The 25,989-nt window shown below is 42.8% G+C and overlaps 2 protein-coding genes across 2 annotated transcripts; both read right to left on the reverse strand.

The window, feature by feature from the left end:
* Window positions 1-391: 391 nt before the first annotated feature.
* LOC310861072 (zinc finger protein 335-like) lies at window positions 392-19,086 on the reverse strand. The gene is made up of 28 exons (XM_083768365.1): window positions 18,985-19,086; window positions 16,802-16,995; window positions 16,230-16,506; window positions 15,999-16,076; window positions 14,707-15,873; window positions 14,419-14,601; window positions 14,158-14,322; window positions 12,942-13,191; window positions 12,577-12,754; window positions 12,207-12,319; window positions 12,070-12,088; window positions 11,792-11,908; window positions 11,556-11,632; window positions 11,239-11,399; window positions 10,536-10,759; window positions 10,003-10,102; window positions 9,756-9,844; window positions 6,534-6,805; window positions 6,250-6,367; window positions 4,733-4,924; window positions 4,194-4,336; window positions 3,721-3,860; window positions 3,506-3,603; window positions 3,245-3,331; window positions 3,053-3,136; window positions 2,889-2,948; window positions 1,676-1,781; window positions 392-1,305 (listed from the first exon to the last, which is right to left on the reverse strand). The coding sequence occupies exons 2-28, from the start codon at window positions 16,991-16,993 to the stop codon at window positions 1,193-1,195; spliced, it is 4,803 nt and encodes a 1,600-aa protein (XP_083624491.1). The 5' UTR covers window positions 16,994-16,995; window positions 18,985-19,086; the 3' UTR covers window positions 392-1,192.
* Window positions 19,087-19,559: 473 nt separating this feature from the next.
* Window positions 19,560-25,606, reverse strand: mmp9 (matrix metallopeptidase 9). Its single transcript, XM_083770047.1, has 13 exons — window positions 25,302-25,606; window positions 24,888-25,126; window positions 24,304-24,452; window positions 23,753-23,881; window positions 23,463-23,636; window positions 23,185-23,358; window positions 22,919-23,092; window positions 22,607-22,762; window positions 22,264-22,489; window positions 21,542-21,681; window positions 21,274-21,424; window positions 20,669-20,772; window positions 19,560-20,279 (listed from the first exon to the last, which is right to left on the reverse strand). Exons 1-13 carry the CDS (start codon window positions 25,434-25,436, stop codon window positions 20,155-20,157), a joined length of 2,076 nt encoding a protein of 691 aa, XP_083626173.1. The 5' UTR covers window positions 25,437-25,606; the 3' UTR covers window positions 19,560-20,154.
* Between the last annotated feature and the right edge of the window lie 383 nt (window positions 25,607-25,989).

Raw genomic sequence — 25,989 nt, forward strand, 5'->3', positions numbered from 1 at the left:
AAAATTGTTGAGGTATTGAATGACCTAAAACCACCTTTAGAAAAACTAATTCACTCATACTAGGCATATATTTCAATTTATAAAAACTTTGTGTCAAGACATTTCCAGTCTACTTTTATAATGAGAGCAGAGGTATGGTCAAATTGCTCAATGCTGAATGGTCGTTAGCTGGCAGTTTCATGAATCTACATGTTTTTGACCAATAAGAAAATTATAAATACAACCAATTTAGACCCTATTTCCCACCCCAGAACTCTGCCAGACTATTACAGCTCCTACTTCAAAGAAAGGTCTGCATAATCAAGGTATTTATAAAATATATTATACTCTTGGATATACGGATGTATATCAATTATTGTCCCATCAAGTTTACAACCATTAAATACATATGTAAACAAACTAATAGCGATTTATTTGGTGTAAGCGTTTAGCTTATTCAAATGCATTCACCAACCAAGTCAAACATACTTAATCATGGAACAGGAGACAACTGAAACGGTTATGTACAAGTTTCTAAATTATGCTGCAGCATTCTATAACGGACAAGTTTCTTTTTACAGCTCAAAAATAAACATTCACTTTTGCATTGCCTTGCATTTGAAAATTTGAATATCCTTTTCCTCCTCCAAAATGTAACATTTGCCATGTCATTTCCTTAAACAACTGTCTTGCAAGTCAAAGCAGCTAATGCATATGATCACCTTCAATATTTATACAGTATACCAACTTTCTTTAATTTAACTCTTTAATGCACAGCCCGTATTAAATTAGAAGCAATGGGTGCAATATTCTAAATATACAAAAAAGCTGTTTGTTTAAACAATACCCAAATGGATGATACCATCCAAATGATCATCGTCGCGTAAGGTAGCTGAAGGCCAGAGCAGAGATCACTGATACTTTATCGGCTCAGAGGTTCTTAAGCTGTGATTCATCCTTCTATGCAGTAACCAGGTAGCCAAAAGCAGAGAAGCTCTAGAATCTGTTCCATCATCTAACCTCGTGTCACCAAACTTTCCACAGTACCTGACATCCAGGATTTTATTCCAAATCAACCAGTGTGATCCGGTTTAGAGCCTGCCTTCCTTATACCGGTATAATTTGCGCGCACACATACATGCATGCATGCACCGTTTCCATAACCACTCTAGACCCAGACCAGACCAGCAACTTGATCCCAGTCGAGTTCCATCTATAACGTGATGATATCATAGCGGATGCCCTGTTGCTGTAGCTGCTCCAGTTGTTCAGGTGTAGCCTCAGTGTAGACGGTATGCGTCTGAGCCATGGCTGCATCTGCTACTGCTGTAGGACAGGCAATGAATGGACCATGTCAGTGAACTAAATGACAAGAAACACTGATGCTGTGGGTATTCTTTCCAACGGGCACTTCACTCAATATTACGGATACAAATGACTGTTGGTTGGCTCAGTGTTGGTTGCATAAATCGGTGCTAGGGATTCGAGCGTATACTATTGACCACATTCACGTGGAATCCACTTTTCTCCTACATCAATCCACCCGAACAAGGTTTCCCAACCCCCCCCCCCACATCACATAACGTAACACATAACTTAATGTAACATGAGCAAAACTTATGTAGGCTACTGTACAGTAGTTGTGGTGGGGGATAATTCTACATTTAAAATGTATCAGTTGAATGAGAGAACCAACCTGTGACAGCAGAGTGAGCAGCAGCCTCCAGGTCCTCAGGGCTGACTATCTGCTGTTCCGTACTGATAGGCAAGTACTGGATCTGACCATCATGGCTTACAGCGATCTGAAACATCAACAGAGTGACATGGAGCAAAGTCAGCCTTCAAACGCATTCCTTTTTTCCCCTCCATTGCATTCTATAGGTTACAACATTCTGTTGTTGCTATGAGACATAAAAGCGATGTCAGTCTGCTTTCAGCTCCCTAGCACAGCAGTCCCCAAACTTTTGTGGCCGTGCACCCCCTATTACCTCCTGACCTAGCTGAGTCTAACGCTAAGTCTCGTTGCATTTGGGCAAAAATGATAAAAAATGTAATATGATTTATGGCAAATAATCACAGAATGTCACTGCACTGAGACATGCAGCTGCTGTATACTCCTGCAGCTGCTCTATACAGCTTCCATCTCTCTGGTTTACTAGATTTTGCTGTTTGTGTTAACACCAAAAACTGCCATTATCCTTTTCATGTCACTCATAGAGGGCATTCACACACCACTAGGGGTGCTTGCACCAGTTTGTGAACCCCTGCCCTAGCAAAAAATTAATATCTTACAGATATGTTTTGTAGACTAGCTAAGTCAAGAGACAAGAACAACAACCAGCGCACATTAGCAGTCTCCACCATATTGGAGTGTTGCGACATTTGGTTGCTTAATAAAAACAGATTAAAAAGTCATGCTGTAAAATCAAATAAATTTGACTTTACTTGAAGACAAATTACATAACAAAACTGTTACTACAGTGCAGTAAGTAATCCACAGTCTCTGCTGACAGGTAGATTAGAGTAGACTAGACATCTGGATATTTAAATAACATTATATTGATGCAAAATACACAGGACAGTCAGTTGAAGGAAACAAAACAGAATGGGAGATCAACAGAGTCTGTGTAGGTTACAGTGTAGGTTAGGTTCATATACTGTGCATATTTTAGACACATATGTCGGCAGCGCTGCCTCTACGCCATCTACTGGTGATTCCAAAGATTTCTCTGGAATCTATTTGGCTTAGTGAAAGCTTTTTATCTCTGATAATGGTGTTTCCCAGGGCAAATGTGACAAACAGGATGTTCACAAAGGCTGAACGTTCAAGACAAAGTTATTAAAGTTAAAGTTATTATTCTCAGAACAAACCATCTATACTGACTGAATGGAGTTTAAACCCGGCTCACCTGTTGCTCTTGCAAAAAGGCCCCGTCATGCTCATATTGTATGATCTGTCCATCTGGCAGCTGGTGGGCAGAAGGACACTTTAAAATGTAGCATTGTTACGTAAGTTTCACACACATTTCTTTCCTTGTTTGAAAGGCCTTCTTACATGCCACGCTAGCCTCACCTGTAGGTGGTTGCCGTCAGATAACACGACATACTCCTGTGGTAATAAGTGTTGCACGCCGTCCTGAGAGATGATATACTGGACCTGGGATGGGATCAGAGACAGACAGACAGGCAGAGAATAAGAAGCCGGTATGACAATTTAACAGTAATGGTGACATCAGCTCAGAGTCCAAATCGGCCTGTAATGTACCTCGGCCACCTGGTTGTCCCCTGTCATTAGATGCTGGATCGTTTGTCCGTCTGAAGTGGTTATCTGCTGAATGTACGGGCCATCCTCCTGACCAAAACAAGGAGTACATATGAATTAAAACACATGATTTCCTAGTTCCCACATATATCAAATCTTACGAGGAAATTCTTTGCAAATAGTGAGGGTTTAGTTTAAATTTTTGTTCTCCCCTTCACTAGGAAGACTACACAGTGGGTGCCATGATGCACTATACTGTCTTACCTGGTCTGACAGTGCCTGTTCCTGGGCTACAATGATGTGCTCTTGGCCGAGGGCCTGCAATCGCTCTGGGCTGATTATTGCCTGACCAGCTTGCAGGGCTGTAATGCACAAACAAAAGAATACGCAATCGCATAAAATAAAGTAAAATAGTCTTTAAGTTAGAAAGTTAAACAATATATATAATCTTTCATTGGATAAATGAGTGTCCTCCTTACACTGTAGTGTGGCCAGGGCCTCCTCATCACTGTTGACTATGATGGTCTGCTGAGAGGTAGGGGTACGGGTCTTGCGTGTGGACTGATCCTGGCTGTGGAGACGCTCCATGTGGAACTTCAAATGGCCGTTACGGTTAAACCTGAGAAAGGAGACAGAAAACCTTGACTGTGCCATCAACAAGGCTATTCAATGACACCTAAAACAGACAATTACGGCTATTACGAGTGTAATTAATCCATTTTATTGTGAGAAGCATGTTGTGTATTTTAATACAATATATAACGTCAAAGGTCATGTCTCAACAAGACACAGGGTCTGACAAACATTTTTACAAACCGGCCTGGCTCAATGGTAAGTTTACTATAATTCATGTATGTATTTTTTATCCAGAGCAAAGGCCTATCATGAAATGTATATTCACCATTGGTTACTTTGCAGGACAGTTCTGTATTAGAATAACATTTTGTCCCACCTTTGTCCACACACTTCGCAGGAGAATGGCTTTTCATTGGTGTGGGTCATCATGTGTCGACGCAGGTCTTTCTTGTTCTTGGAGGCAAAGCTGCAGCCGGGGCACTTGTGAGGGCGTAGGTAGGAGTGCAGCTCCATGTGGTCCTAAAAGCAAGATCTTGGTTCAACATTTTTACATACTGCGAGTGCCTTCTTTTTCAGCCCCCATTGCAAAAGTGATGAGTTGTTTCATCTCATGCTGGGCTACAATACCCAGGGAGCCAAATGACGTCATGATGACGTCCTCCGGCGACCCCCGTGATGTTCAGGACTAGGCCAGATCACAGCCCATATGGGGATGATCATTACGTCATTTCCAGGACGTCTTCAACAGTTGAAATAATATAGCTTATTCTGGGCCAGATCTGACTAGTTATGATATGACTTAGGTTGATGAGTAGTCACCACACCAGGTTAAACTCGTGGGATTACTATGCGTGATACTATGTAAAGTTGTGCGAGCCTTTGTTAAGGGGCAGGTTGGGCTGTGTGGCGACATACCTTGACCTCGGCCCAGGAGGAAGCTGCAAAGTCACAGTCATTACACTTGAAGGTGTTGGTGTCCACATGCGCCCTCTTGTGGTTCTCCATGTCAGAGCGGCCATGAAAAGACTCCATGCAGACCCGGCAGGAGAACCTCTTTGCACTGGGGGAGCTCCCCATGGAGGGAGAGGTAGGAGCCTCACTGCTCAGCTGAAGGCACAGACAAAACACAGGCAGGAAATGGTGATGGTCTTTTGTTAAGACCTGAAGTCGATTTTACAAATGGAAAACTGATGGAAAACTGATGTTTCAATATCAGTGGTGCTTACACCTTTTCATGTCAAGGAACCCCCAAAAGTATATGTAATTGGCCGTGGACCCCCATCTCAAAATACTTTGTTCCAGCAGGGACCCCCAGAAGCAAAGATTTGAGTTAAAATGTTAGCTTTAAAAGAATATATACTGTTAGGCAGCCTATTCAAAGATTTGCACAGATTTTTGAATAGCCAAAGTGTATGAAATAATGCGTTTTAGGACTCTGGACCATTTTTGCCTACATTTCTGTTGGATATTGGATAGTATTTACCTGAGACATTGATTGAGTGAATGTTGGGCAAAACTCTATAACAATAACATTTGAAATCCAACATTTGGACGGAACCAATTTATCCATGCATATTGAAATTCTGCTCAACGGCTACATTCGGCTTTGCTTTGTTGCGATTCACTGGGCAGAACCGGAGTATAGCACTAGCACTGTTGCAATGTCCCGGGTTGAAACCTGAAAGGGGCCTTTCTGTGGAGAATTTGCATCTTGTCCCCATGTTCACACAATGGGAGGACCACATGTTCCACACCAAAAGACATATCGGTGTGTAGAGGAGTCTACTCTAGTTTTTGGCTGGGTACCCCTGGAAATGCTTTGGCCATGTCTCACGGTTTCAAATGCAGAGGATTACTTTCACCTTGGGCAAGTACAACAATCATTGGTCAACAATTGGCTGGAAATTACAGCAGTGAACTTGTAAACAAGAAACAGAGTAGCTAGTTTGTGTGCCTTGGCAGTCAAACACTGTGCACTTGTAATTGAGCTTGGCATACACTTAAACAAGAACTTTTTTAACTTGATATTAGTGGCAACCTCCCCCACCTACTGCCACTACATCTACGAGAAATCATATTGCTGTGTTCCAGTTGATCATCCCATGTGTTAAAATGTACTTTGAGTGGAAAACACATTGCTTGGAAGTTTATCACCAGATGGCATGAGACCCAGTGACTCCAAGAAACTGCTGACGGGCAGAAGAAATTTTATAATACAAATCCACAAATCCTAAATCCTCAATTTAAGTGAAAGTAAAGGGCAGCATATAGTTTTCAAGAATGAATAACCTATAACTAATAACGTTCCCACTCATTGTTTTCTCCAAAGCTTTTCAACATGCAAATGGATGGTCTCTAAATGTATGATTTTTTTTTGAGTTTCACAGGTGTGAGTTGTGATCCTACCAAGCGTTGGAGGCTCCAAGACTTACCTCCACCTGCTGTAGAACACCAGCGTCTGTGAGCGCTGAGGTCACGTAGTACTGTTCACTTTTCAGGCTTTCTGATTCAGAGACCTCAACCTGCTGAGATGGACTGCTCTCATCGTTGCTGTGAAAAACACAGCAATCATACACTGGTTAATGCCAAGATGTCATGAAGGTGACAGTGAGATAAATAGCATGTAAACAAATGTAGGTCGGTCTGGTTATGTGAGCAATATAGACATTTTCGGCATGCGAAACAGTCGTTCGACAAAGTATAAATTAAACATTACCTGTAGCCAGGGTCAGTGCTGTGAATCTCTTCAGCTGCCTGCTCCACCACGTTAAATTCCCCTCCAGCTTCGTAGGCTTCCATAGCAATCTGGGTGAGCTCGCCTGTTTCAGGTGGGGCCTCCTCATAGGCCTCCTGGACGACTGTCTCGCCATTCTCCGACACGTGGAAGGTCACGACCTTCTGCGGTTGGCCTGGTGTCGAGGTCAGCCCGCTCCAGGTACCCTCCTCGAGGGGCTTGCCATCTGACTTCAATACTGTCAGATGGCCTGCCTAGGGACGTGTAAATGTGTGAGCTCACATTGAACCAACAAGCAGTCCTCGGCTGCAGAAAATCTTGGGGCTTTGTTGACAATCAATAGTGTTGCTTCAGTAACAGGGGTCACCCTGTCAATGGCCGCGTTTATATGCAGGGTGATCATTCCGAATAAATACTTCAGAATAAAATACTTCGGAAGTTAAAAAAATGCCACGAGTTTACATGGGAAATGGTCATTCCGAACGAGTGTTTACAAGGATATGTGATATAAGACATAATACATGTTAATTCACGTAAAACTACGCCATCTGTTGGACACATAAAATATAGGCAGTTCATTCATTATGTGACTGTCTCAACAATATGCTACTACAGACATTAATAATAATAATAAAACTTTATTTGTATAGCACCTTTCATGACATGAAATGCAGCTCAAAGTGCTTTACAGAACAATGGAGAATAAAAGAAAAGCAAGGCAACGACATTAAAAAACAAGCAGTAATGCAATACAGTGAGGACATGAATAACAAAATATAATAAATAAAATATCAATTAAAAGCAATGTTGTAGAAGTGGGTCTTGAGCTGAGCTTTAAAAATGTCTACAGAGGCTGCCTGACGAAGGTACAGTGGGAGCTTGTTCCATGCCGACGGCCCATAGAAGCAAAAAGCTGCTTCCCCGTATTTTTTAGTTGCCATTTTTTTTAGGCAAAGCGAGCAGGCCAGCAGTGGAAGACCTTAGGGGGCGGTTTGGGACATATTTAGGCAGGCAGTCATGTAGGTAGGAAGGTGCGAGACCATTGAAAGCTTTATAGACAAGTAAAATAATTTTAAAATCAATCCTAAAAACAACCGGAAGCCAGTGCAGTGATGCCAAAACTGGAGTAATATGTTCTCTCATCTTAGTTCTAGTTAAAACTCTGGCTGCTGCATTTTGGACAAGTTGTAATCTGTCAGTTGTTTTCTTAGGCAGTCCTGAAAAAAGAGCATTGCAGTAATCAAGCCGAGAAAAAACAAAGGCGTGGATTAGCGTTTTTGCATCGTCCAAGGACAAATAGGCTCTGATTCGTGCAATATTTCTAAGGTGAAAAAAGACAATCTTGGTAACATGATTAATGTGTGAATTAAAATTCAATTCAGAATCAATAATAACCCCCAGGTTCTTTACTGTACTGTTACTTTCTACAGTCAGGTTGCCAAGTCTGCTTATTATTGATTCTTTCTGCTCACTAGAACTGATTATGAGAACTTCTGTCTTATCCTCATTTAGCTTGAGAAAGTTCTCACTCATCCAACATTTGATGCTAGACAGACAGGTCAACAGCGGGTCTAAAGCACAGGGATCATCTGGAGCCACAGAGAGATATAGTTGGGTATCATCAGCATAGAAATGAAAATTGACTCCGTGATTGGTAATGAGTTCGCCCAATGGCAGTATGTACAAGGAGAAAAGCAGAGGGCCAAGAATAGAGCCCTGTGGAATACCAGAACTGATGTCGTGTTTGTCTGAGTCAAACTCGGCTAGATTGACAAAGTAACTTCTGTTTGATAGGTAGGAGGAAAACCAGGACAGGGCCGTACCAGACAGGCCTATCCAGTGCTCCAGACGCTGTATTAAAATTGAATGATCAATCGTGTCAAATGCAGCCGTTAGATCTAGAAGTAAGAGAACGGATACATGTTTCTTGTCAGCAGACAACCTAAGATCATTCATTACTTTTACAAGTGCTGTTACAGACGATACTTTGAAATCCCATCATTTCATTCCGCAGTAGCTTTGAGGCTGCTGGTGGTTGGATAGGGGCGGGCATATATGTTTACCGTCTTTTTTCCCCCACCCGGGCTCCCCTTCTCCGCTGGGAAGGTGATCATCTCGTTTTTATTTGTAGGCTATGCGCTGATCTACAGGCTGACAACGTGTCCCATCCCATCTGTGGTCTTATACATCGCATAAAGCATATAGCCGCATAGCTTATCTACACGATACACCATCGCCGCATCATTATGGCATAATATATTCCGGGCAAAGTATAGGCTACCAGAGAATAAATTGGGTGTTTAATACTAGATTGATCATCAATGCAATTAAACTGCAAAGCCGTTATGTTTCATGACGTTTTGGTTGCAACTTGGAATAGGCCTATATAGCCTATACAAGTTTAAAGGGATAGGATGGACATTATAGCGATAATAGCGTATTCTTCCGACTGTGTGAGTGTGAGTGAGTGAGTGAGAGAGAGAGAGAGAGATTACTGAACAGCGGACTGACGGCATTTCGTCCTCTCGCTCCTCCGTCTTTCTGTGACGTGATGCACTGTAGCCTGCCCTACAGTATAGCATCAAGCATCCAGATACATATAGGCTGGCTATATAACCTATCAAACATATTGAACATTATCAGAGTGATCATCAACTCGGGACGGTTGGATCTTTGAACACTCACAGATCAGGGGGATCATCATCACTGCTGCTGCTCCACGTTTTTTTTTGTGGATTTCGGAGCTGCAAAATGCACGAAATAACCGCTCTATGTGCAAACTCCTCGGCGCGCCTCGGATATGAGCGCCTTGGAGTTGGAGCGCCTTGGAAATGAGCATGCTCAGAAAGACCAGAATGAACTTACATCCGAAGCAGTGTATACATGCAAGTCCAATTTTCTTTCAATCGCATTGAACATCGGAGTAATCCGGCCAGTGACATCGGAATGGTTTTTAAATCGCATCAAGTGTTTTCATTCGGATTTAAGTTTTTGTAGGTGTTTACATAACAACGTTTAATAGGATTTAACTTCTATTCGGAATGAAAAGGGGATTTAACTGCTCATGTAAACGTAGCCATTGTCAGGTCACAAAGATAATTTATTATATTAACTTAAACCACCTTTAATCAAAAATGTTAAATAGGGTTTTCCCCTAAATGACTGACGTCCTACAACAGAATGCAATGTAGTACTACTACGTACCTGTAGTGAATTTCCCACCAACTCCCGAGCATTGCTCATATTTAGCAGTAGATCAAGTGCATTCTGGGCGGACAGGTCACTAGAGTCAGCTTGAGGAGAACACGGAGAGAAGTTCCATTATTAACTCTTGTTATGATAATATTGTTAAGTGGGGCAACATTACGGTGCTGTTCATTAAAATATGCCATTTTTGTGTCATTTTCTGATGAGTACAACCGATCACATATGCAGCTGATCTGACACTAACCATGCTCATAAATGATGGTGGTGTTTCCTAGTGCATCTTGGGTGACTGAGGCATTCTCCATGCCCTGCATGGCTTGTAGTGTCACTGCATCCACTGCCACCTAATGGGGTGTAAACAGTTGCAAACATAACCCCAATTAAATACTAGTGAAATACTAATACTAATGAAATACAGCTACACTGCAAAACAAAGTTATCATTTATCTCCCCAATATATATATTAACCTCCCAGCAATAACACACACACACCACACGACTACACACACACATACACAGAGACGCACAGCCCGGCACGCGCACACACAGACACGGGTCCAGTAATAAGTTCCGACTAGTCATTGGTCCGACAACGACAACCTACCTCAAACCCTACCCTAACCTAACCCTAACCGCAAGCACAGAGCAGCACATGTTCTCCAACCTTAACGCATGTTCACCAACGTTAATCTGGTCGTTTTCCGCATGTTGGACCAATGAGTCTGCTCGCGCACACACATACGCACGCACGAAAGCGCGATGCATTGATGGACTCACAATAGTATTCTGGAGGCCCTCCTGTGTGTCATCATGCTGTTGCTTGAGCTCCTGTATCTGCTGCAGTGTGAAGAAGGGTTTCCTGCGTCTCCTGATGGGCTCCTCGGGGTGGGCGACGCTCCAGTCCTCAAAGGCCTCCGGGTGGCGACACTGGACATGCAGACGCAGGTTCTTCCGGTGCTTGGTCGTGAAGTGGCACATGTCACAGGAGAAGGGCTTCTCTCCTGTACAGGAGAGGGCACACAACACATGCATGATGACACGAGGCAGTGTTAGGGTTGATCTCATTTAGCAGTTTGGGCAGTTCTGAGCCATCGTTCTTCACGAAATTCTGCAATATGGTAGAGGGCTGTGAGAATCCCTCGGGAACTGAAGCTCACACTCATTCGTAAATTGAGTATATTGTCGTTGGTAAATTGTTATGATATGATTGGCCTTTTTTTTGGCCACATCAAAGAAATCACATTTCCATACATGCGGATGGAGTCTGACTCTGGTTACACACAAAGCTGGCTGCCCAGCTTTCTGTGTGCCACATTTGTGATGTTTTGATTGGCTGAGCAAGGAATGTGATGATTTATGATGATAAGAGCGCTCTTAACTTCACACAAGTGTGATTTTTCTTTATTACTTGTCAAATAATAACGGATTGATCCGTTTATACTGAACATCACCAGAGGAAACAATGTTATGCATCACTGACCAGTGTGTTTGATGGCTAGGTGGGAGACCAGGAACTCTTCCTTGGAAGTGGAATATTTACAGTAGTCACACTTGAAGGGCCGGTCGTTGGTGTGGGACAGCTGATGGTTGAGGAGCAGTTTCTTGTTGTCACACATGTAGTCGCAGTACTCACACTTGAACCTGGCAATATAGGCACCCAGACATTTGTACACGGTTAATTACAAAGAGTTAATATTAGTGTCCTCTGTAAATACATTTTACTGCATATTCAATTGGTTAAAAACAGTAATGAAAAAGGTGGTTTTAAGTCATTGACAATGTTTAATGAATACTGACTTGCTGTCATCAAGACATTGAATGTGGGTTAGCAGGTGCATTTTGAATGTGTACCGCTTCTTGAAGGACTTGCCACACTGGAAAGACAATAAAGCAATGTAGACATGAGATTAGAAGAGAGGAACTACAGGCATCTATTATTATAACCATCTACCGATATTAGCAATGCACATTTTTGTGAAATGTTCTGCCATAATAATACACCATAATGTTTTCTTTATTGTTTGATGTCTAACCTTATCACACATATGAGGTTTCTCTGCGCTGTGAGTCTTCATGTGCTGCGTCAGTCTCTTTTGCATGGGGTACACCCTGTGGCACACTGGGCACGGGAACTGGGAGACCTTGGGCACCTAGTTGGAATTGGAAAACAGCAGACACTCCTACTAAAGCATGACAGGTACATGGCTGACTACTTTAAAGGTGAGATTAAGTCTCACACCGGATAGTCATTGGTTATCATGGAATGGATGTTTCTAACTAGAAATCAAAACAGAATTTCTTCCAGACTTACCAACTCAGTTTTTATTCTCCTGAGAATAGAAGAAAAGAAGGCTAGCATCAATATCTGACAACCTTTAGAGGGCACTGTTTTCCATATTCAAGCCAGCATATTTACCGTTTTCGGTTAAATTTGTTTGAGGCACTCACTTCTCTTTGTTGTGGACTGCTGAATGTCGGAGGACATCTTTCTTGTAGACACTACTGTAGTCACATTCATCACACTTGAATGGCTTGGAACCCTCATGGTTGAACATATGCTCCTGAAGAAATACAGACCAGAATGTTTTATATAGATTAGAGAAACACTTGACATGACCATAATTAAACAGAAATAATCCAAATTACGTTTGTGACCTTAAATGACCTGTGAGTGGTGGCCCAAATTATAGAGAGACATAGACAGAGCAAAGGTCGTTGGGATCGGGAGTCGAACCCGAGACACACTGTTGGGCTGAATTAGCAGCCTAGGTGCCCGGACCACTAGGCCGGCCGAGCCTATAGAGACATTTTAACTGACCTTGAGTGAAGACCAGCGTTTGCAGCGGTAGTTGCATTGCAGGCACTTGAAAAGCTCAGGATCGTTGCCCTCGTGAGAGTCCACATGGAAGCGTAGGTCATCTTGGGAGAGGAACCGTGAGCCACAGATCCAGCAGTTGTGAGGCCTCATGAGGGGTTTGAGGGATTTGTAGTATCGACTGAAAAACCGTTGACAACACAGTAAAATTCGGTGTAAATTTAACTCTGAGAGAGTTACTCTCTCAGATTTACGAATGGATACATTGAAATGAATTTTACTGAGAATGCTGGCGCAGTGAGCTTGTTGTGATGTTTATTAATATCATGTTGTAAAATGTTGTTCATTATGTATAACTGGATCCTTACCTTCGATTAATATATTTCCTATACTTCTTGCGAAGGAACCTCTTAGATGGTCGACCTCGTTTCCTGGGGAAGAACTCCTCGTTTGGCTCTGTGTTTGATGATGGGTCTTTGTTCTCAGAGTCTGATTGGCTTACTGCTACCTCCATTATGTCTCCATTGATCAAGGTAGCAGATGAGCTGGCCTCCTCTGGTGAACCAGCATCCACAGATTCCACACTAATCCTGAACCTCTTAGCAGCACTCTCTGCTTCTATAGCACATACAAATATAGAAATAAAGAATGGAGTGAAGTAGGAAATATCAGAAAAAGTTGTCTGTCTAAAATGCTAATCTTAGCCTTTTCAAAGCTCCCATGCAAGCTAAAGTTGACTACCGTTTGTTATGACGTCCTAACATCACGTCATATATTATGACGTGATGTTAGGACAGGGCAGTAGTTTGATTGTTCATGAATTTTGTATCTCACATTGCATTTCCTTTCTCTTTTGGATGCAGGACCACCAGGTTCAAGTTATATAATAATAATATAATTAATAATAACTTCACATAAACATTGCTAATAAGATTAAGAATAATGTCAAATAGAAAAGTGTCTCCGCCAGGCCGGGTTGTCTGCCTAGGGCCTGCAAGATTTGGAAGGCAGATATCAGACAATAAGAATGGAATATGATGACTTCCGGTAGGATGGTGGAGGAAGGAGCTGCTTGATTAGTGAGCTCCCCAAAGTTGGTCATGATAAGTTAAAATAACCACGGAAAAACAGATTAAAAATGAAAAAGATATGACACGAAATGAGTGGTGAACAACAAGGAAGCCGTAGGATAACTCGAAGTTATAAAGCAGATGAACAAACTAAAGAAAACAACGACGGGAGTGGAGTGAAAGAAAACACCGACAGCATGGCGGAGGACTGCGCCAAAGTCATACGGACCGGGCTCGCTGAAATCACCAAAGAGCTAAAGACTTTTAAAGAGGGCATACAACAGGAGCTGGCTAAATTTAAAGAATGGAATATGATAAATCTAATACATCTTGATCACATGACTTCAAATACAGTCTACCGATTTTTGTGAGTTTTGGACAAAGGTTGTAATGCAGTGTGTAATGTGTGGCAGAGGGCCTTCCTCTGCCTACTGGGAGTGTGCACAAGTGGCACGCTGATTGGTCCAATGATGCTGAAGATTAGCTATTCAGACATGTTGTTGGAACAACCCACCTTTACTATTGTAGCCTTCTTCCACAAGGCTAAACTTCCTGGGACGGCCCACCTTGCGTCGAGGACGCCCATGAGATGATGAGGAGATGGGAGGAGGTGGCTTCTTCAGAATGGCCGGTGGTCTAGCTCTGCAATCCTCATCTGCTGGGTTATAGTCACTGTCCTCTGGATGAACAGAGGGGATGGAGGGAGAGATCAATAAACTTGAGTCATTAATATACAGTAAGTGAATGATTGATTTCTCAACTTCTCATCACAGACCTTCCGGGTCATCAATAGCCCCAGCATCCACAAGATCGTCTTCTTCTTCCTCTGCTTGTTGAGGGGCCTCCGTCTTCACTACTATGGCCTTTCTCTCTTCTGCTGCCTTCAGTTCTGCCTGTCGGCGGGCCAGGGTCTCACTCTTAGGGGGCCGTCCTCGCCCACGCTTCTTTGAAGGATCCCCTGAAATGACCAATACAGTACCACAACCAATAAGGAAATTACCTAATTATCCAAAATTCCAAATTATGTGTACTTTGTTCCTTACGCCCACCATAGTAACCCTACCTGCAGGTCTGAAGTGCCTGTCTCTCATGTGGTTAATGAGGGTGTCTTTGGAGGAACTTTTGTACGGACACATCTTGCACTTGAACTGGTGCACTATTACAACCTCCATCATCTCCTCCAACTCAGCCAGGTTTGGGGGTCGGTTTCCACTGCCTTCTGCCAGCGCTGAAGTCCCTGACTCACCTACCAGGCCGGCCTCATCCTGAGGCCCCTGGGAGCCCTGGGGCTCCTCTTGACTGGGAGAGCACTGTGAAGCTGCCTCAGTCTCTGGATGAGAAGTGTAAGTTCCACTGCTGCTGATGAAAGGCCCAGACTGGCTCTCACTGCACTCCATGCCCTCAGGAAGCCCTGCTGAGCCCACGGTGTCTGCAAGGGGGTGGTCTGAAGAGGAGCTCTCATCAGCATAGAGAGAGCCTTCGGGACCATTGCTGTTGTCTGCGTAACAGGAGTGCTGGGGCTGCTGTTGAGAGTGCTGTGGTTGATCTGGGTCCTGATTTTGATCATCATCATCATCATCATCATCGTCGTCGTCGTCATCGTCATCCTGATCATCGGCCTGGTACTGAGAGCAGCCCGGCTGCTCAGAGTCTGCAGCCCCCATGCACTCCCCGCCATACTGAGATCCATACTGCCGAGTTGTTTGTGAGTGGTGGTCAGCGCTGCTGTCGATGTAGCTGCGTGAGTGATGCGGGTGCTCCTCGTCATCCACCGCACACTCGAGGTAACCTGCACTGCACTCCACCACGTAGTGATCTCGGCTGGTGGCGTTGGAGTCGGCTCCGCTGCATTCGACATAACCTGGCAGGTCCTGGTCACAGTTGCCCCCGCTGTAGTCGGGGAACCCGGACTGGGAGCGCGTCTGGTCGGGCTCTTCTCCGGAGCAATCCATATAAGAGGAAGATGACTCACCAGTTTGGTCTGGGCCATTAGTACTGCACTCCATGTACTGGGAGGGGTGCGAGTGCTGGGGCTGGTCAGGTTGGCTACTGCTGCTACTGTCCTCTGGATAACCAGAGTGCCCAGGCTGGTCGTCAGGTTGGTCGGGGTCCAGACTGCCATGCATGTCTCCCTGCTCCAGACTAGTGGAGGTAGGACCCTCTCCAAGAGCCTCAATAGATATCCGGCTGGAAAGGGCTGAGGATGACATGTGGGCTACCATAGGAGCACCTGCAGTAGACGCAAAATATATAGTACTGTACTAATAACCACAAACATTTAAATATTTTCAAAAGGCATAGTGGGGCCTTACATAATAAAAGGATGGATGGTAAAAAAAAAGGTGAGAAGCTTACCATCATCTGGTCTTTGTAATATCAAATACTGGGTTGTTTCTGCACCCCCGTCTTCTGCACTGGTAACCGCTATGCATCCTACAAAACAGTCATATTGAATAGATTTCTACTCCATTCGCTACAGATATCGCATCTGAAATCCTATGACATTTTTTATCAAAATGAAAGTCTATGTTGCTACAGACTGAAAAATCACAAAACGAATACTTCTGCCTTCTTCTTCACCCATACCATTCATGATGTCAGGACCAATAGTGGATTCTATGATCTTGTCTATGGCAGAGCCCAGGTCTGAGGAGGTAGAGGCTGTTGAGTCGGACACCATCATGGCACCATCAGACGCGGCACTAGAGTGGACCAGCACCTGGGCTGACTCAGACACCAGCACCGACTGGGTCACAGTGGACACGCTGGACACACTGGTAGACTGGGCCACAGAGGAGGAGTCAGGGAGGTGGACCGACGAAACTCTGACATCTGTGCTGGAGCTGGTCTCTGGGATGAATACCTGGGCAGAGAGGGAATGACTTGAGTCACAGAGAAGGGATGTCCCAGTGCTTTAGCGGATCATTCCGCTGTAATATATTAGTGTTGCCACTTTTCTCCCACAAGACAAATGGAGTATGTCTGAGGTCTTTAAAGACAGAAGTCTGTGCAATGGTCAGCTATAATTGTGTAATAATCATAGCATGCAAAAAGAGGAAATATTTAGCGTTAACTTATGGGGATCAGAGCCTCCGTTTGGACGTGTTGTTTTGTTCCCCCTCGCTTTCTCCTATACCCAGGTAGGGTCAAATGCTCACCACTACTCCTTCTGAGCTCTGTCCCACATGACAGTCAGACACTATGGCCTGTGTCTGTGAGGAGGCAGCATCACTGCTGTCAGCAGACATGGCCTCCGATGACTCCATGCCCATGCCGCTCTCAGAGGGTTCCTCCATCCCCGAGGGGCCCGCATCACTGCTGCTCTCCACCTCAATCTCCTCGCAATCCATAGCTGGTCATAAAACAACATGAGTCACCACATCACTGTGAGCATAATATGCTAACTGTGAAGTATTGTGTTGGTCCTCAAACCACACACTCAGTACTTTTATATAGTTCAAGATGAAACAGCACCGAATTACCGGTTTTAAATGTTATTTCTGTAGTACGACCATGTGCCAGTATTCAAAAACATGTAAGACTGTTCCAGCTCATAATCTTTGTTTTTTCGTAAGCTTTCAACTACATAGAGCAGGGGTTTTTGATGGGCAAAAAGGTGGCCACCCCTCTATTTGTTGGTTTATGTTGAATTATTCTATGCTTGAATTATTCTATTAGCAGGCCTACAATAACACATAAAAGCAATGGTCAGTGGTGGAACATAACTAATTATATTTACTCAAGTACTGTTATTAAGTCACTTAATTTATGTTTTTTTTTGTGGCTTTTGCCTTTATTTTATATTTTTTAGACTGGGATAGACATTAGGCGGACAGGAAATGGGGAGAGAGATGGGGGGTGACCGGTGACATGCAGTAAAGGTCGTCGGGAGTGGGAGTCAAACCCGCATTACACTGCCAGACTGGACTACCAGCCAGGGTGCCCAGGCCTAAGTCACTTTATGTTTAACCCATTTATCAGGTTTAACTTTATTATTCCATCCCAACCTGAAATCCATGTTTACTAAAGAGCTGGAGAAAGGGGGGAGACCCCTGTTACTAAACACTCTATAACAGTTATATTACAGATGAGAATATACCTAGAGCTTAACACAAACCATGACTTACAGCCTTGGATCAAGAGTATGATAAATAAAATACATCTATCAGTCATCAATTCTGTGTATCTATGATTTGCAAATGTCAAAATCGAAAAGATACATGTGTCACTGTCTAATCTATGATAGTCTAGTTTTGATCCATCCAAGGCTAAGCACTTTTAAATGTACATACTGGGCTTGACCTGACTTCACTCAAGTACTGTAAGTACAGTTTTGAATGTTTTTGATGTGATTGTGATTTGGGTGACCATGTATATCTATTATCTATATAAAGGTCTCTAGCAGTCTCCATCTAAAGTTTAGATGGAGATGGATGGATTCTAAACCATGGGGTGGTGGGCGAGGATGACTTCACTCAAGTACTGTAGGTACAGTTTTGAATATGTGATCATGTCCAATATCAAGTCAAATGAATCAGGTATAGATTCATTGTATCAATAGTCAAAATCATAAACAGAATAATTACACCTCCTGACATATACTATTGTGTCATATTCCTCCATGTGTAATGCTGAAAAAGAGGACAACTGTGGCAAGTGGTAACGTAACATTTGATTTACATTTGTTTTGGAATTGGATTCACCATTTGCATTTGGCTAACAAACGATGGTATTCTATCTAAAATTAGTTAACCTTGCCGAAACTAATGTAAATTGGACACAGACATAACTCGCGTTTAAGACGTGTTTTTATTTTTTATTTCCGAGATTACATTGACTTTGATGATTGCCTGCATCACAGAGTAATAACTCTCTTTGTCGGTCGTATGCTGATGGAAGCTAATGAGGTTAGCTACCTGTGCCTAGTATGTTGTTTATGTATGAAGTTGCAAAAGAAAACAGACAAATGTTCCGATTTTTACAGCATTGTTTTGAAGTGTGCGATTTCTAGATTATACGAAGACGGTCGTCGGCGTCACACAAGTCAACTTGTTGACAAGTTAAACCTTCACCCTCCGACCTCAACATCACAGTTTACACACTACTGCTCGGTTCGCTATTCGCTAAGCAGGCAAGTTAGCCCTATTTAAGCAGGCCTAGCTGTCCGTCTTTCTGCCTGCTCCGCACCGCCATTGCCATTATTTCCACTCAGGCATTCTGAGAGGCTCTACTGGGGGACCTCGAGGGCCTGAAGGTACAACAGTCCGCCCAGATTCTGTCCCTGAAGAAAATGAAAATGTTTTCTGTCTCTGGCAAAAGATACAGCGTTATTTCCTCTTACCGTTTATTTGCGAGTTGAAATGTAAACGTCGCTGTAGGCACGCCGAACGGAATATGACTTTGTAAGCTATAATTCTTGCTCCATTCTAGTCGGGCGCCATGAGTATCTCTCTTGCTTCCTGTTCTTCGCCCTACCGGATGATCTTATTTATCGTTTTTTAGCAGAAGAGTTGTTTATTTCATGGGTTGCTTAATCTACAAATATACATAATACAGGCGCACATTGGCAGAATTTTAAACGTTACATTTTAATACAGATCCTTGGTAAAGAAGATATTTATTTTCATTTGATGGACTATTGTCTTTAGAGGAAGGCGTGTTAGTCTATTTGCTGCGGAGTAATATCCATATGCGCTCAATGGCCGAACAGGGAATGATTCAATATTTTGCAACAATTGGCATACGACATTCTTTGATTGACCGCACATGAACATAAATGAGTTATTTTGTGTAGCTTATAGGTCTGCTATATCCATTATGTAGCCTGTATTATGTAAATTACATATACTACATAACTACATTTTGTGTATGTATCTATATCTGTTTGGCGATAATAATGAAGTGGACAGGAGTAGGTACATTCCCACATATTTTTTTATTGCATTTAAAGTTGAACTTCATTACAAAACGTGTCATAAATAATTTCAGTGAAGGAGACATGCAATGTCACCCAGTGCAAGTAACTGGCCTTCAAGGCCATTTTATAGAAATAAAATCCCCATAATTACAAAACAAACCAAAAAAAATAAACACAACAAATTCTATAAATAACTAGTTTAAATCAATACTGTTGCAGTCTGAGCCTGTCAGACATATATAAATCTTTCATCAACAAATAAGGAAGGCACTCTGATGCAGAGATACTGCTTTGGAGTATTTGGACTATGGTATGTTTATAGGTCTAACCTTTTTAGACCACACTTGATCCGTTCACAGATTATTCGATTGAGAGCTTGTGATATTTGGCTTTCCTGAGCGGAGAGCCATTGCGTTGCTTGTAGGCATTAAGGCCAGTTGAGTGAGTTCACCATGTCATAAAGCACACACAAATCATACAACGGGCTGTACACAAGCATATTCCACTTGAATGTCACAAATGTCCTACACAGGAGAACAGAAAAGGATGCCCTGACACAGATTGTTCAGCACATGGTGTTTTTTTATCTTTCCCTCAGTAGCGAAAGTTTGAGGAATCTGTACACTTCAGAAGGTCGTACTTCACATAGCCCACACGGTCCACCTGTCTGCGACTGTTCATACGCCAGTAGAAGCGATCCCGACAGAAGTAAATGTGACCTGGAATAGAGATATTAAATGTATTACAACAATGGATTCCTTCATACATAGCAATATATAGTATAGTGATAGTTTATAGTTTTGATTAAATAAAATCACACCTGTGTGAACCGAGTGTTGCAACTCCCCTCTCCCCCCCCCCCTCCTCTCTCTCTCTCTCTCTCTCTCTCTCTCTCTCTCTCTCTGCACAGCTTTATTATGGATATCAATGAACCTAGACAGTCAGTAGTTGGATTTGCGTCCAGCAGGTGGCAGCCATGTCACATACTTCTCTCTTTCCAATTTCACGCATGCGCACACCACTCGTGCTCATGACGGATACCCACATGATACCCACGGACATTCCTGATTGTAGGAGTGGTTGCACCACTCAAAAATAATACTTTTACCTTTGTACTGGAACACATCATGAGCATCATTGGGTACTCCACCAAAGACCAAATCTGTGTATCGGGGGTACCCTTTGTCAATCTTCTGGGCCTTCACATCAAGCCTGTTTTTATCAGACAGACAGTGTCAGACAGTGCAGTAGAAAAATATAAAAACAAATATAACATACTACACATAATGTTCTTTAGGAATTCTATTTGCATGACTTAAAATAAAAAGGCATATATATGGCTTTATAACCGAAGGGAAAAACAAGGCAACTCTTCCGGTAGCAAAATGTACTGGTATCTGCAACTACTGAAGAGCACCTTCTGGGTCTCTGTTCATACGGTGTGCCTACACAAGTTCACTGTTTGTAGGATTTTAGTTTTCTTTCTTTTTTCAGATGGACTTAATTAGCACGCAAGCTAGTTAAAACATTGCAGTAACAGCCTGGGAGATGTTGCAGATGATTCAGTCTTTTGCTCAAGCACAATTTGGTCGTTATTGAGGGAAAGAATAGTTATTACTGATGCCAGATTGTAAAGAGTAGGAAAATTATAACTGGCAACCTTTTTTGTTACAGACCTGCATGCCTAATATGGGCACTCCAAATTAAGCTCACCTCCAATAGTTCTCCCCACTGAAAAGCAGGACTTTGCCTTTCCCTCTCTGCAGTGCTCCTTCCACCTTCTGAACACTACTGGGTAGGCCCAGCTTCTCTATGCCTCGGGGACCCAGCAATTTTGTTCCTGTATATACCCAGAACCGAGACCCTATGGTGGAAAGAATATCATATAGGTGAGTTCATTATAACTTAATACAAAGCACTATTAAGGAAATGTTGAAGACTATATTTCCATTAGTAAACATACTGTATATTTGTATGTTACCTGAGAAGAAGTACAGTTTCTTGGTCAGGAGATCCTCAAAGACGGTATCAATGTCAGCTGGCAGAGCAGGCCATCTCTGAGATGTAGAAAACGGACCCTTGAGCCCTCCGTTGTTCTTGCTGGACATCTTCCAGTAATGTCTGTTTGATCGATGCACAAATAAGCACAAGGTCACAATATGTTACATGAAAGTTTTTCTTCAACCAGAAAGACTATTTTACTAAACAGAATAGTGAAAAAACACTCATCTGCCAGTAAAGTTTAACTCAGTTTACTATATGTTAGCCTCTGTACCAGGCTTTCATTTTTGTTGGTGCAAAAATTGAAAGCCTGGAGGAACACATTGGCCGCTCTGGTCTAAAAGTGGGAGTCAACCCTTCCGGGTGGGCGTCGCTCCAAATGATGTGACGTAGCGCTGCACTAGGGGAGAGGAGGGGCCGGGGGTGACGGACAGATCGATGAGATCCAATCAGGGCGTGCGCAAATCTGAGCCGCGACCCGCCCCTCTAGACCAGAAACCTAACACGTTAGCTCAGGCTAACTATATGTCACCAAATATAAAACAACATTTTTGCATATTAACATATTTCGTATTTCCTTTTTTCTTTTCACACAATAACGTCCTACATCACACCAACATATTATATACATACACAAAAGAAATAACTCACAACTGTACATACAATTAAGAAAAAAGGAAAAGAAAGAGAAAAGTTTCTTACCCATCCTTGAAGAAATGCAACTCTTTCTCAATCTCAGTGATAGCGTCGAATGAGGCCACCTGGCAGGCATCTTTGGTTGGATCAACAGGTCTTGTGGTGGCGGTTGTGGTGGGTTCTGTGGTAGCTGGAGTGTCAGGCTCATCACTGGTGTCTGGGGAGAAGGTGGTGGTGGTGGTGGTGGGGGCAGTGGGCTGAGGAGGAGTGGGGTCAGGGCCTGTTTTAGGTCCTGTAGAAAAATAAATCACTGGTAAAAAACTAGAATTGAAGTTGAAAATGTGTTCACTTCTTTGCATTCTGAGATTAGTGTGATTATATGTACGCATAGTAAAGTGTTGATATATACCATATAGATACTGAATGCCTTCAACATCATCTTGATTCAGGGAAAACGTCTCTACATAGCTGTACATGGGGTACATGAGTGCATCTCTGATGTTGGAGTGGTCCAAGCCCAAGGCATGTCCAAACTCATGGGCTGCCACCAGGAAAAGGCTGTAACCTGTGAGGTATAACAGTTATTATTGTGTTGAAAATCAGTGGGAATGGGCAACAACATTAATGCATAATATATTCTACTTAGTCTTCCTCTACATGCTTTTAATATTAAGCCTAGATTACTCATAGCCTGTTTTGTGCAACAACCTATATACTTCACCATTGTCGGGACAGAATCCCCATTTCTTGTCATCATCATAGTCATTTGTAGTAGCACACCACAGCTTGCCGTCTCCTCGTCCCTCACTGGTACAGGAGTCATACTTTTTCCCGAGGAACACAAAGGGAAAGTGGCAGGGCTCTCCTTCAGAATTTCCGCCAAGCGTGGCAGTCTCTGTTCAAACAGATACGACAATAAGGGATCAAGCCATTGTTACAGCAAGGTGCAATAATTCTTCTTCATGCACGGCTATGACTGGCACTCACCTCGAGTAGGACAGAATCCATATTTCTTGTCCGTGTCAAAGTTGGATGTGGTGGCACACCAGCGGTACTCATCGCTGCGTCCATCCGTGGTACATTTGTCATATGTCTCTCCCAGAAACACAAAGGGAAAGACACACTCGGCTTCATTGCTGTTTCCTCCAAATGTGTACAGAACTGTTGGGGGTTTCAAGCCGTGAGTTGAGTTTGGGATTTGAATAAGACAGCATGTAACTTTCTGACCTATGATTTGTCTCTAGAGTATACATTTTCCAACTTACGTTCACTGGGGCAAAAGCCAAATTTCTTGTCCTTTCCATAGTCTGCTGTGGTGGCACACCATGGCAAGTTGTCATCACGGCCATCTGCGGTGCAGCTGCTGTAGGACTTGCCCTCAAAAAGGAAGGGGAATTGGCACATGGCACCCTCTGCATTGCCATATCGAGTCTTCACAGCTTGAGTGATAATAACAGACATTACACATCATTTGGTTGTAATTAATAAATGCAACACTAGGGGGAGACGTTGTTCCATGACTCTGAAGCTAGGTAGGTTGCCTTAATGCCTTTACCTGGTCCTTTGCCCAACGTCCAGTACTCATCATCATCAAAGTGAGCATCTCCCTGCATCCCCTCACCAGGTGGATAGGCATGTGCCAGCAGGCCATCTTTACCATCAAATGGATATGGATCTCCATGGTCTAGTAACAATGAAACCGCATGCTTTATAATATTACACTACTTTTTTAATTTATCCTGAATGAATATGCCACAATTCAGTTATGTAGCATAAATTATGTATATAATGTAAAATAACAACGTGTACTTTAAGCAAAAGGAGCACAGCACACCAGTCCTTGTGAGGTGCCAGCCAATAGGAAAGATACTATAGTAAATGAAAATATGTATAGCCGCACACTCGTAGCTGCCATTGCCAAACATTTATTGTGGACACAGAAGAGAAACCAACGTTTCGGACAGGTATACTGCGTGCGGCTATACATTTTCTTCATTTAACAAAGTTTACTTTAACATATCCTGTCATTTGTGTTAAATGATGCATTCTGCTATATCTCAGACAGACTTAATTAAATTGCTTAAATTAGAAACCTTAACCACTTACCGGCTTTTCCAAATGATATCATGATGTCAGCAGTCCCGTCAAAAAGTCGAGTGAAGGTCAGTGGAGTGACCTCACTCCATACATTGAAGGCTCTGGCGAAGGCGTCGTCAATCAATGAGCTTTCCATGTCTGGAGAGTAGTTTATGATCCTTTGGAGAATAGCAGAGTGATATATACTGACTCATTTCAGCTTAATGATGAGAAGAAACATTTCAATATGTTCACAGTCGGATATTCATGGTGACTTATGGTGAAAATCATATGCCACGAGCATTACAGTAACACAACAATCAGTTTACACACTGGGCACTATTTGCATTCAATCGTACAGAAGGAAAGGTAACAGTTAATGAGCATGACTAATAGCCCAATATAATGTAGCATTAACAGTTTCGCACAAAAGCAGCAAGATGTTGAAAATAGTGGAAAGGCAAAGTGGTTAGGTCTGTCGGTGGGTTTTATAAATATTTAACCAATGAAAGGTATTAACAAGAGGTTGTTACTAAATAATAACTACATTGAACTATTGTTTGGACATACAAGTCGTCATCTTGACAATGATTATATTGACAGAGCCTTCTCACCTGTAAGTGATGTCATTATGGTCCCATTTGAGGTCACCCTCGAACGTCTTGTAGCTGCGTACATCAGGAACTCCACACCGAGGATGCCTCATGGCCTCCAATGTGGGCTTGTCCAGCTGTCCAGTTTCCTCTAAACCCATCTGCCTCTGCATCCTCTTCAGGGCTTTGGAGGTGGACACCATGGACTGAAAGCCACTGCGTTGCATAGTGTTCATGTAGCCAAATTTGTTTAGGTAACTCTGCAGGGGAACATGTCAAAACTCATGTCAAAACCCGTACAACGAGGTGAAATATCCTAAGAATATTTGTTTTTTTGAAGTAAAAGGTAATTTAGACACATTTTCCACTTCACAGAACACACAATGTTCTAAGAACACTAATAACTCCAAGCAAAATAAACCATCTGCTACTCACTTCTGCCAGTTCCATATCAGTCATGTTTTTATTGACATCGTTCGGGAAGGTGACAAACACAGATTTGAGGGGAAGGCTCCAACCATCCATTGAGCACATCCCCAAAACAAGTAGAGCTGAAGCCCAGGATCTCATATTGAGACCAATAGTGAAGTTAAGTTGCAATAGAAACCTATCCACGAACAAGATCTCGGTTAGATGAGGGGGGAAAAATCCTTGCTTCTAAAGTGAAGATCGATGAATGTCAACAAAGTTTCCACGCTGCAGTGTTGGCTCCGCTTTTTGTTTTGACTCGTCACACTTGTTGTCGTTCTCCTTTGTACCCGTGGAGCGGTGGAATCTGTATTTATGCTACATAACGTCTTAGTCACTTAACCTCGCCCCCACATGCAACTAACCTCATCCCTCCCACTTGACAGAATGTGTGTGTTGAAAGTAGAGGGGGAATTCCAAAACGGCTACATTTAGCCATATCTACTGTAAGACCTAATGAGTGGTTAGTTAATTGTTCCTTTTATGGACAAATGTAGAGTGTCTGCTTATGTTACCATGTTGAGCTACTGGGGACTTAATGCTGAATGTTCAGATTATATACTTCCTTTAATAGTAAGTGTGACCCAAAAGCTCCAAAAGTATAATGTCCAGATGCTTGACCATTTCAATTGTCACCAGGAAATGACAAAGAATT

Source organism: Protomyctophum parallelum (genome assembly GCF_964188405.1).
Source record: "Protomyctophum parallelum genome assembly, chromosome: 7".
Taxonomy (NCBI): Eukaryota; Metazoa; Chordata; class Actinopteri; order Myctophiformes; family Myctophidae; genus Protomyctophum; species Protomyctophum parallelum.

Excerpts from the sequence above, each read along its gene's own strand:
- LOC310861072 (XM_083768365.1), bottom strand. The coding sequence starts at position 16,993 with ATGGATTGCGAGGAGATTGAGGTGGAGAGCAGCAGTGATGCGGGCCCC. Across the intron at positions 11,633-11,791 it reads AACCTCATATGTGTGATAAG|TGTGGCAAGTCCTTCAAGAA; the intron begins GTTAGACATCAA and ends TTGTCTTTCCAG. Across the intron at positions 3,332-3,505 it reads AACAGGCACTGTCAGACCAG|GAGGATGGCCCGTACATTCA; the intron begins GTAAGACAGTAT and ends TGTTTTGGTCAG.
- mmp9 (XM_083770047.1), bottom strand. The coding sequence starts at position 25,436 with ATGAGATCCTGGGCTTCAGCTCTACTTGTTTTGGGGATGTGCTCAATG. Across the intron at positions 22,490-22,606 it reads AGGCATTCAGTATCTATATG|GACCTAAAACAGGCCCTGAC; the intron begins GTATATATCAAC and ends ATTTTTCTACAG. Across the intron at positions 20,280-20,668 it reads TGATGTGTTCCAGTACAAAG|GTCACATTTACTTCTGTCGG; the intron begins GTAAAAGTATTA and ends TCTCTATTCCAG.